Source organism: Girardinichthys multiradiatus, chromosome 3, assembly GCF_021462225.1.
Source record: "Girardinichthys multiradiatus isolate DD_20200921_A chromosome 3, DD_fGirMul_XY1, whole genome shotgun sequence".
Lineage (NCBI taxonomy): Eukaryota > Metazoa > Chordata > Actinopteri > Cyprinodontiformes > Goodeidae > Girardinichthys > Girardinichthys multiradiatus.
In genome coordinates, this window is record NC_061796.1 from 32,533,053 (window position 1) to 32,545,589 (window position 12,537).

Sequence of the window (12,537 nt, forward strand, 5' to 3'; positions counted from 1 at the left end):
ACAAATATGTTCAAACGTTCCTTCCTTGCACAGAAATACAAAACTGTTCAAACAAAAGTCATTTCAAAGAAGAAAATGAATAAGCCAAAGAAGAAGAATAGCATGAAACGTGTTCTTTTGTCATGAATGATTTCATTTCATCAACAATTACTAGGCAGCAAATGAAAAATATCACTAAATGTCACAAGTTCATTTAAACCAATATATATATACTACTGGAACTGTAGTAGTTGGCCACATTGCAACCACAACATTTAAACATATCCTATTGGGATTTTATGTTACACACCATGACATGTTTGGTGTGAAAATATCTGATTTTGACATTTTTGACAAAAATTTGAAAGCTATTCGTATTCTGCCCCTTACTCAGATAGCCCTAAATAAAACCCAGTGCTATCAGTTGCCTTCAGAAGCCACTTAAATTATAAATGGTGTCCATCTGTGATTCCTTTATTTTTCAGTATATATGCAGCTGTTGTTTAGGTCTGTTAGAGAACATTAATGAACAAACGTCATTTTAAAGACAAAGGAACACAGCGAACAAAACTGGGTCAAGGTTTAAACTAAAGTTAGTTGTACAAATGAGGCCTTTTATTGTAAAGTGTTGTGAAGAAACCACTATTAAAAGAAAGCAATAATAATGTTCTTTAAGGTTTGCTACTAGCCATTTTTAAGGACTCTGTGGAAGAAGGTGCTCTGATCAGATGAAACCAAAGGTGCACTAGAAGACTGGTTTCTGGAAACCCAACACTGCACTTCACCCTGAACCCCATAGTGAAACATGGTGGTGACGGCATCATGCTGTGGGGTTGCCTGTTCTTCAGCTGGGACAGGGAAGCTGGTCAAAGTTAAATACAGATCAAAAGCCTGTTAGAGGCATCAACATCCAGCAGGACAACAAGCCCCAAACATACAGCCAGAGCTACAACTTAATGGTTTAGATCAAATCATATTCAGGTGTTACAATAGTTCAGTCTCTTTCAGATACTCTGTTATTCCAGCTATTTTAGTGATTTGACAAAAATCAACCCATTAGATTAGTATCATGGATACTGCAGGGCTGGTAGGGGGCTGCACTTTACAGTTATGCAGTGTTTTTGAAGGTCTGTAGCATTAAAATCCTAATAAAATGTCCTGATCTTTATGGTTCTAATTTGACAAACAGCGGAAAAGGTTCAGAGTTGTGACTTCTTTTGCAAAACTCTGTATCTGTTGAAAAAGAAAGTCCCGTATGTCATTATCATCAGTTGACTGACTTTTTCTAACCGGCCAAAATCTGACCAACCAGTTTACAGCTAAGCTCAGTCTATTTGGAATAATTTTAGTGTTTGAGTCGACAAGTTTCTTTTCATTTCAACCTTCAGAGTAAGTTGATGCCAAGTGGAGTCAAAAGGGCTTCTATCTTTGCAAAGTGGTTTACAACCAAGTAAACAGGTTACATTACCAATAAAAAACAATCATCTTCTCTGCTGTTTCCCGAACCACCGCTGTTCTTTTGTAATTGAATCTGCGAGGAGGCAAAAAAATCTTTTTGATTATTGTCCTACTGGTTGGATCTATAACAGCCAGTTTAGAGATGAAATGGAGCACTGCAGATCGATGTTGGATAAACCCAATAAACGCCACAGATCAGATGTCTGGGAAGGCTTGTAAACAAAGCTTGACACAGTCCTGATGATGAACACCTGCATCTTTTTGTTGTTCTTTATGCAGCTGTCCTTGTCCCAAACCAAAGCTTTCTTTTAAATAGGACGACTAATAAACCAGAAAAGGCAAATTACTTTAGAGGTTTCATTAATAAATATGACTAGGCATCATTTAAGAAAGTTGTTGAATTAGCCAAGTAAGTCTGCAGATCAAAAATCGTACTTAATAGTTTTAGATTTATTTCTAAAAAGGCCATATTTTGTGTAAAAACATTTTAAACTTGTCGCTATCTTTGTGTGATTTTAGAAAAAAACATTTGATCTGATCTTAAAAAGGTGCAGCTGAGAACATAAAAGATTTGTTTATTTATTATAGTGAAGCTGATAGATTGAGGTGGAATAATTGAGACCTCAGGAAGCTGTGCTGTTCGCATTGAAGGAATTCACAGATTTTACAGTGCTTAGCGAGCAGACAATGCAAGAGGCTAAATTCCTGTCGGGGTGCAGCAGTAAGACTGCAGCTCTATTCTGGATGTGTTAGTCATGCTGCTGGTGGCCTGAGTTGCCTCTGCTCGCCCACCCCCACACTACCTCTCAGCACCTCACACTGCACTAGTCATCTAGTGCTACTTGCTGTGGTGTGCACTCATCGACTGACCTTCTCTGCAGTGCTTCTCTTTTTGTCTTCCTCTTTCTTTCTAATCATGTCTCTGTTCCTTGCGTTGTGGGTCTGCATTGTTGTTGTACTATTACACCATCTGCCGCTGCCGTTACACTTCTCTTTAATTTTCCTTTAATTACAAGCATTAATTTCACTTCTGCTTTCTTTATTCACCTGTTTTTTTCATCATAGTTTGATCTCTTCTATTTCTGTGGTTCCTGTTCAGAATTACCTACGTCCAGTCCACCCCGGGGGTCCCATCCACTTTGCCTCTGGTCTCTACAACAACAGGCTCCTCTCCCACCCAGCAAACTCTACCAGTGCCTGGATCTGCATATGTTCCCTCGCCCTTAGCAACACTTGGATTTACAGCCATTGCACCACCAGGACAGACACTGGTTCAGCCGCTGATTGCAGGTCTGTTGCTTTTATGCTAATTATGTGTTTGAGACAAAACATCATCTGAAGTTTACCCGAGGGTAAAATATGAGCCCTAACAAAATGAAGTATTTCAGTCAAAGTCTCAGTTATTTTGTTATGCCCATTATTTCAACTGGTTTGAAGAACCAGTCACAGACGTCTAACTGCTTTGTGACCTTTAAACTTTGGTTTAGTACTTTGCATAAAGAACAAGAGTAAATATTACAACAAACCTACTTTCCTTATGTCTTTCTTATTTATGCTGCTACACATTTTCTTTACAAAACCCCAAACTTTGTTCTGCATCTGAATAAATTAGAATATTATTGAAAACTTAATTAACTTTAGTATTTCAGTTCAAACACTGAATCTCATGTATAATATAGACTCATTACACACAGGGTGATATTTTTTGATTGTTTAATGTGTTTGACAACACCCCCTGGAATCTCTTTGGGTTCAGGTAAAGAAGGTTTGCTGGCCAAACAAAGACCTTTAAACCAGGAGCTGGTATCTTTTGGCAGTATGGGCAGGTGACAAATCCTGCTGGAAAGTGAAATCAGTATCTCTGTAAAGCTTGTGAGTAGGGTCAAGCATTAGATGCTCTAAAATCTCATGGTAGACTCTGAGAAAGCACATGAACGATTGTGGAAACTTCACACTAGGGGTCAAGCAACGTGGATTTTGTGCCCCTCAGCCCTCCCTCCAGGACCTGGGACCTTATTTCCAAATGAATCGCAAATTTACTTTCACTTGAAAAGAGGACTTTGGACCACAGTCCAGTCCTTTTTCTCTGGTTCTGACATTGCCTCTGGTTTAGAAATGGCTTAAAACCAGGAATGTAATAGTTGTAGCCACATCCTAAAAATTTCTTTGAACCCAGCTGCAATTCACGCCTTGTGATTCACAACAAATTCTTGTGATTCTTCAGTTTTATTTAAGCTGTGGGGATCCCTGTTTCTTTATCACATTTTTCTGCCACACTTTTTCCTTCCACTCAACTTTCAAGTAATATGCTTGAGTTCTCTGTGAATAGTCAGCTTCTTTAGCAGTGACCTGTTGCAGCTTAACTTCCTTTGCGGGATGACTGTCAAGTCATGAGTTTTGTGTCGATCAAACAAAACATTTCTGTATTAAAAAATACTTTTTTAATTGGTCTTATGTTATTCAAATTTTCAGAGAAGCTGAATCTTGGGGTTTTATTAGTTGTAAGCCATTTTCATCAAAATTAACAGAAATAAATGTACATATCAGTTTGTGTGTAATGAATCTATATAATACATGACTTTAACTTTATGAATGTATTTGCTGAAATAAACTGATTTTTTTAATGATATTTTAAGTGAAGGTGAAGCACCTGTCAGAGCTTTGAATTCCTTCCTAAACATTTAAAGATGTGAAGCATCACTTGATGTAACCCAACAAGTTAAACGTTTCTGTATTTACAAATTTACAGTTTACTGATCCTTCACAATCAGGTAATCAAAAAAGCTATTTATCTTATCTAAGATTTTTTTAAACCAGAAAAGATTAAAATAATTGGGCCTGACTCAGTACAGATACTGTTTGTTCAGCAGAACATGAAGATCATAAGTGTTTAATAGTTTCTCTTCTCGTAAGGTTTTCGTTCATGTTTCCCCTTCCCTTATGAATGCCGGAGGTCAACCACCTCCATGCCAAATGACTATTGCTCTTTTTTTGCCCATGTTATATTATTATTACGGCATTAGTACTGCCTGTACTGACGCACTATACACAGGGCTAATTTGACTTGACGTAATAAATATTAATGATTAAAAAGCTGACTTTGCAGACGAGCAAGGGGGCACCAGTATTCACACTCTACCTCATACAGAAGGTTTTGGAAAAACCTAATAAAACAAGTGGAATTGTATTTGGAAATATGAAATCAGCTTGATCTCCATCCCACAAAGGTTTCCATGGATCACATTTTCTGAGCTGAAAGCCTGCCATGCCTCACTGTGAAGGTCTGAACAAACAGTAAAATAATCATCATAAAATTACATCAGAAACTCATCGAATCACATTTTATTTGTTGTGTAAAAAGTATGTTAGACAGATTAACTTCTGTCTGAATTGAGCTAAAACGTCAAAATGAGGCAATCGTAGGCCTGTCAGTACAAAATTATATCATTTAGAGGATCAATGTTATCGAGAGCAGAGCGGATTGTTTTCATTTGTAGGCCTATGTTAGCCAAAAGTCCCATGATATTAATGCTTGAATTAGATCAGTAATTAAAATAAAATAAATAACCGAGCAAAGAGTTTGTTGTCTGTAAGAATAAATTGGAGCAGAGACATTATAAGGAAGAAAATATATTTAATGTGGAATTAGTTTTATGGAATATCTCTCCTCCTTATCCAGGTCAGCCACCACTCCTCGCCACAGCTCAGTCCCCACAACCCTCCACCTCCGCCCCTGCCTCAGGCTCCGGGGGCCAGATAGTCACCGCCATTTACCCTCCATCACCAAGTGTCACCATGGCAACAGGGATGGTCTCTATAGCACCGGTGGCCCCCAGCGTAGTGTATTCTGTCTCTAGCCCTTCAAGCGCTTCGCCACACATCTTGCCGAAACACACAACTACCCCCTCAACCGTCACGCATCTACATCCGCAGCCCCACCCTGACCGACAGGCGGATAGGCACCTGCCTCCGGACAGATCCGCCGATCGACAGAGCGACAAGCAGCCCGACAGGCAGGTGGACATCCTGGCACATTCAGACAGACAGGTTGAGAGGCAGACCACAGCCTCCAATAGTAACAGCTCAGCAGCACCTCCTAGTGGCTCAGCTGTGTCCATAAGGCCCTGTAGTCCGTCACTTCAGATCCAAGCACCTGGTAGGACTGCGCGTTCTTTTTAAGATGAAACATGGAAGTTGTACGCTTGTTTTGTAAAATTTCACTTCTTTGTGGTTTACAGGCAGTACACCTAAGTTACCACAGCTACCAGTCAGGCTCCCTCAGAAAGTGAAAGCAACAGTAGCGACAATCCCTGTTGGCAGCTATGACGGAGGAGGCCGAGGAAAAGACAGGGAACGAGACAAAGAGAGGGAGAGGGAAAGAGAAGCAGCAGCCAACAGTCATTTCTCCTTTGAGCCTAAACCTTCAGGGCACACAGGGTCTCCGTCAACACATCCCACTGAGGAGCCGTCATTCTCCGACAGACCCCTGGAGGGTTCCAGCATTTCGGACTCCTCTGACACGAGGAACAGGGAAAGCACAACGACCAAAGAGGCGAGGCGTAACACTCTAACACTACAGCATAACGGCAATCTTCCCAGGCCACCTTTGCATTTGTTCTTAACATGCCTGTATTCAACTTTTTCACAGGGTGGGTGGAAGGAGACTCTCCCCTCCTCTCCTCTCCCGCCTCCACCAACCACAGAACCGGCTCTGCCACCCCCACAGACTGACAAAGATGGTCTCACACCCAAAAAGATCAAAGCTCGCCCACCACCGCTCAAGAAGACCTTTGACTCTGTGGACAAGTGAGTCATTACCTCTGTGAATATTCTGCGTATAAGCTATTGATGGACAGTGTATATATACTGTATATTTGTTTGTGGGTTTGTTGGACTGGCAGGGTTCTTTCTGAGGTATATTTCGAGGAACGGTTTGCCGAGTTGCCAGAGTTTCGACCTGAGGAGGTTTTGCCTTCACCAACCCTGCAGAGTCTGGCCACGTCACCCCGCGCCATCCTGGGCAGCTATCGCCGCAAGAGGAAGAACTCAACAGGTCTCTCTTCTGATGGCTTTGTGTCACAATACCATTGATTTAAATAGATGCTGGGGCTACACTGGAAAATCATGGAATGTGATATTATTGTAAAATGTGACGATGATCTCAGATGGGATAAATCCACATTTCCCCTCTCATCTATTGTCACAATGATTCCAAATTTCTTTATGAGATTTAGTCACTATCATCTGACTTCGCTGTCTACTGCAGTGAACTCCATCCAACAGTTAAAATGTAAAAGCCTGACAGAATAATTGCCACAAATATGGCATCCCAGACAATTCATGGCCATAGTATTACTCGGCACACTCATGTTTAATCTAGGGTGTGTTTGCAGTGTGTTGTGCAGCGCTAAACTCTGTGTTACTGGGTTCATGTTTTCATATTTGTGTTATTAGCCATTAATATTAAATGATTCCTGCCGTCTTTCAGATTTGGACTCTGCGAATGACGAACAAGCCTCTCCAAAGAGGAAGAGTCGGCGGCGTTCGAGCTGCAGCTCCGAACCCAACACGCCTAAAAGCGCCGCCAAATGTGAAGGAGACATCTTCACCTTTGACAGAGCAGGTAATAAACTGTTGTTAATTATGGCTTTATAAACTAATCTTAATTAATTTATTGAACTGAATATAAAAATCCTACTTGTTGCCACAAACTGAACCTCTTAAGTTCTGGGGTTTTATGCTCCAGATGTGGAATACACAGCATCTGTTGGTTGAAATGACAATCTTAATGCGATCAATGGGAAACAATGAATGTTATGTGGTTAGATGTGTTTGCCTAAATTTAGAATATTTTTGGTTTTACTGAAATTACAGTTGATCATTTTCTACATCTGGGTAAGTATGTGAGAAATAGAAAAACTGTTTGTGAAAAAAGTTTGAATTTTCAGACTTTATTCCTTCTTCCTTTTATCTGAAAAATAAAAATTAAAAAAGGATAAGAGCGTCTGTGATTGTTAAACTGAATCTGGTTCAGATGCCAAACAAAGCACTGTCTCAAATGTATCACAGATCACAAACTGCATTAACTAATTAATATTCAATAAAGGATGAGCTTATCCAGATGTGACAAGTCAAAGTAAATAGTTTTTTATTCCTAATGGTCAGCTCTGTGATTGCTGCTTCCTGCTTTATAACGAAAGTTGACTTGGCTGGATCTTGAAATAGAACCAAGTTGGCCCAGATGCCAAAGAAGCAGTGAAATGAACGTTTAACACAGAGCTGAGTCAGCATTGTGACTTGGGGAACATACAGTTAATAAGACCCGATGAGGTCCATGTTTTTACTGAAACTGCTGCACCGCAGGCAGCCTAACAAGAAGTTTACACCTAGAAGAGACTCAGATCCGTTTGAAAAAATCTCACAGGGAAGCTAATAAGCTACTTCATGTCTTCTTGAATCTATTTAGAATATTCCTAAAAACATTTGTGTCAGACATGAATTAGTTGCTCCAACAATCCTTCTCTTAGGGGTCTCTCTGTTTCTCATTCTTGGCATCTGTTCTTAGGAAGATAAAGACACTAAATATTGTCATTCTCACTTCATTCTTTGATTTATTCATTTAATCACTTATAGTGCACATTTAACCCTTGAGGCACCTTGGGGTACCAAATGTGTACTTTCTGCTCATTTTGTGTTTTTGATTCTCAATATCTCAATCAGCTTAAAGGTCAGTTCTATTAAAGATTTGCTTTTTATTTTTTAAATTTCGTTATTCTTTTGATTGCAAGGTATATAGAATAAAAGCTATGCATTTTGCGCAACACTCTTTACCTTCGGTACCGATTTGGTCCCATTGACTCCCATTATAACCACATATTTTTGATTCACTGTAAGCCTCTTCCTGCAAACTACAGGGAAAATTGGTTTTAGGTATGTTTAGTGGGAATTCATCTGAGGGGCAGGAGGGTTCGGCGGAGGAACGGCTGCTTGGCATAGGGGGTCCCTGCAGCTCAGAGGAGAAGGATGTGGAGGAAGAAGAAGAAGAGGAGGCTATAGAGTATTGGAGATCTCCATGAAGATCAACAATTGAGAATTCCTTTGGTCTTCCACACATGAAGAGGCCCTGCCATACTTTCCCCCTCCTATCTCGACTTCAGAACCAACTCACTTCTCACTTGCCAGAATCAGCAGCCTTCAGACTGCATTTGGCCTTTTTGTTCCATGACGCCATCTTGCAGCCAATTCTGCACTTCACAAGCCTGTAGGTTTGAACCACAGCCAGGACCTTCCAGAAGATGGAGACACACTGCCTTCGCTTTCTGGAAGGTCTTGTGTGCAACCGATGTGCCAAATGTGGAGCACGTGCAAAACGCACCTTACCGTAAGCTGTGATTTATGCTTTAGGTCATGAATGCATGTTAAAAATCCTAAAACAATATGTGAGCTTAATATCTGTGGTTTGGTCTGAAGGTATTGAAAAGATTCTGTGCTGTGAACGTGAAACATTTTTGTTTTATCATCAATTCTTAGTACAATTTTATAAGACGGGCTGTTTTGGGACCTAAACATAAAAATTGTAATTTGTTTTTTATAATAAACTGTCATTCCTCCAAAAATAATAATGCATCAAAATCTAAATTATCAATTTTTGACCTAGTCAAGACTGTAACACCCACACCAAAAATATTCAACTTCAATGGGTTTTTTGGGGAGAAATATTACATAATTTGTGTTTTTCCTCTCACAAAATCTGTGTTTTTCTTGGACAAAAAGGGCATCAAGACATAAAAAATGTAAAGAAAATATGAAAAACTTTATATTCATGGATAGGTCTAAAGTTGTTGAAAGGATCTCATGCATTGAAAGTGAAAAAAAAAATCTGAATTTTATTTTTATTAGGCTTTTAGAAGAGGTACAGTTTTGGGACATAAAGGTAAAAATGTATGTTCAATATAAAGGTGCCTCGAGGGTTAAAACAACTTCATTATACTGTATATAAACATAGCAGAAGAAGTTAAGGCGATGGATCCAAAATAAAATATAAGGAGATAATTAAAGAACAATGTTTAACACTGATAATTCAACCAGTGAGTAAATGCTGTCAAGAGATGTTGTTTTCAAAATAGTTTTTGAAGTCCTGAGCAGATCTCAGGTCTCATGGGAGACTGTTCCACATCCTTGGGGCTGCTACTGGAAAAGCCCTGTCACTCTGTGGCTGTTAGCCTGGACCTAGGAGCTTTTAAACGTAACTGGTCCGATGATCTCAAAGCTCTGGGAGGTATGGGCTTTAAAAGGGCTGTGAGATGCTGTGGTGCAGACTGAAAATCGATAACATTCAAAAATTAATTCTAAAACAGACTGGATGCATTGAATTCAAACAGGTTTCCTTAAGTTTTAATCCGTTTCTGTTTCTTTTCCAGCCACAGATGGAGAAGACATTCTGGCAGAACTGGAGTTTGAAAAGGTGCCGTACTCGTCCCTGCGAAGAACTCTTGACCAGAGAAGAGCACTAGTCATGCAGCTGTTCCAGGAGCAGGGCTTCTTTCCATCAGGTACTCCTACACACACACACACACACACACACACACACCATGTACCCATACAAACAATAAGCTGAAGAATTTGTTTGCAACTACAAGCATTAATCTCCACCCTGCAGCTCAAGCCACTGCAGCATTCCAGACGAGATACTCCGACATATTTCCCTCCAAGGTGTGTTTGCAGTTGAAGATCAGGGAGGTTCGGCAAAAGATCATGCAGACAGCAGCACCGTCTGACGTCACTGCTTTAGGCCCGTCGGACTCAGCTTCATCGGCTCCAGGACCATCTGGCTCCCGGTCTGGGGAGGGATCTGGGAAAGGAGGTGGAGAACTGCAGGATGAAGAAGTGGAACAGGGAACAGATGTGAGTCCAGAGGAGCTTCGTGAGTCACAGGAATCTTCTAGATGAGCGGTTTGGACAAGTTAGGTTGACCAGTCAGTAACATCTCATCACACGTTCTTCCACCCCACACTTATCCATATCCAACCGGATTGAGAGCTTTCTGTTTGCAGTATTTGGACTTTTTGTTTTGGTAACGTGTGGCCCTCGCACCAAAAACACGAACCTTTTAAAAACAAGTGACACAGACAGGACCACGTACACAAACTGTTCATTCCCAGACTTGAATCAGCACTCTGTATTAACCACCTCAGAGAAAGACCGATGCCAGTGATCGAAGGACCATCATGTACAGCTGCACTCATTTGCCTTGAAGATGAAGCCGTTCCTGCTTCGGACAGACAAATCCGCTTAGGCTGGAACGGCGAACGGTTAGCATTTTTAAGAGGTAGTGTATCTATGTTTTGATATTTGTTCTGTTTTTATTCATTTTAGGACAGTGCAGGCAGTAGGTGTCTGCTTAAGAAACAACATGTATGTATACGTCTCTGTTGTAAGCTTGTGATTTGTTTCTGCTGACGTTCGGGGGCTGGGCCCTCAGCAGCTGGAAACGATGCAATGCGACGTGATTGGAAAAAATAGTCATTGCAGTGGACCTGGAGAGATCATTTTCTCATCTGTAGACCTTCAGAGGAGGTTTACCCGGAGTGACTCAAAGATAATCAGAAGCTTAACGTAGACGTCTGGCAGTGCCATCATTCCCGCAGATACCTGACCAGCCAGGTTGTCCCTTCTAGCGACTGACCCATAACACATGCCAGTAGCTGGGAAGTGAGCATTCCTTTGCCTCTTAATTGTTTGCCATGAAGGAAGGAGGAGGGTCAGAGTCACCGGGCACATCCTGGCTCTTAGACGTAGAGGTCGGGCTGAAAAGGTCCTTAATCCTCTGTTGCCAAGCAGTTTACTTACTTCTCTTTTTATATTTTGATTTATATTTAACATTGTCATACTCAGTTTGTTGTACTACTCTTACGGTTATTACTCCTCATATGATTAAAGTGAATCATTGTCTGTATTTCTGGTTTCTTTTCTCCTGGCAGATTTTTCTTTAGTTGCTGCCAACATTAAATTTCTTCTTCTCTTCTCTTCTGTTTTTCTTTTTTAAATGTATAATTTTGGAGGCAGGTGAGACATGCTGCTCCATGTCTGTACAGTTTCTCCATTGTAGTCTTCCCTTGGCTGGCCTCTCACCTCAGCAAGGACCTGCAGTGCAATTCTTTTTATCCATTTCAAACAGGAATACAAACACAGCGTGGACCTTTTTATGTCGTTTCTGCAGTAACAAGTCATTTGTTTTTAGAAGACCCTCGATGCCTCCTACCCTTCCTATAGCCTCAACGGTTGTACTTCTCTTTCCTCCACCTCTGTGCTCCCCTCCTTCCTCCTTTTGTCACTTTATTGCTCTCTGCTGACCCCCTTTTCAGAAGGGTGGAGGCAAAAAAACAGGGAAGTGAAGGGAGGGATCAAATCAAAGACATAATACTGGTTGTGTCTTTGTGCAAGACTTGGTTGTGTTGTAAATAATTACTGTAGAGTCAGTAGACTCATTATTGATGGCAAATGATTATTGGCAAAGCAATCTGTCATTGAGCATATGTTGGCTTTTATCATTATTGAAGAAAAAATATTAAATGGCAAAAAAAAAAAAACAATAAATATGACTTGATGTTGTGTTTTGATTCTGGTTTTGTTGAACTGGGAGAAATTTAGAAATATAATTTAGATTTAATTCTGTATATTTAATTATGAAAATAAATAAAAACCAGTAATAGTGATATTTTTTATTTCTCGGCATGTAGAAGTATAAGAAGTAAAAGTATAACACTCAAATTGCTTCATTTGTTAGACAACTTTAACGTTAAATACTTCCAGTGGCATCATATCTGCACATAAACCACGTCATTGTCACTCCACATACTGCCACCTACTGGCCAACTAGTGTAGGTTCACAAAAAATATCAACTATAACAGGGGTCTGAAACTCCACTCCTTGATGGCTGGTAGAGTGCAGCTTTTATGAGTATTTCTGCTTAAAATAAAATAATTAGGTTGTAGATAGACTCTGTAGAACTGGATTGTTTGTTGAGGAGGTGATTCAACCATTTAATACACTTGTGCTGGACCACAAACACATTTAAAAGCTGTAGGACACCTAAAATC

The 12,537-nt window shown here is 40.2% G+C and overlaps 1 protein-coding gene across 1 annotated transcript in view; it reads left to right on the plus strand.

The window, feature by feature from the left end:
* Positions 1 to 12,048, plus strand: part of cicb (capicua transcriptional repressor b) — a 49,490-nt gene extending 37,442 nt beyond the window's left edge. The window contains exons 14-21 of the mRNA XM_047361414.1: positions 2,537 to 2,727; positions 5,117 to 5,593; positions 5,676 to 5,989; positions 6,086 to 6,243; positions 6,330 to 6,490; positions 6,926 to 7,060; positions 9,858 to 9,989; positions 10,097 to 12,048. Coding sequence (XP_047217370.1) covers positions 2,537 to 2,727; positions 5,117 to 5,593; positions 5,676 to 5,989; positions 6,086 to 6,243; positions 6,330 to 6,490; positions 6,926 to 7,060; positions 9,858 to 9,989; positions 10,097 to 10,386 — 1,858 coding nt within the window. The 3' untranslated portion in view covers positions 10,387 to 12,048. The remainder of the gene's footprint in view (positions 1 to 2,536; positions 2,728 to 5,116; positions 5,594 to 5,675; positions 5,990 to 6,085; positions 6,244 to 6,329; positions 6,491 to 6,925; positions 7,061 to 9,857; positions 9,990 to 10,096) is intronic.
* The last annotated feature ends 489 nt before the right edge of the window (positions 12,049 to 12,537 follow it).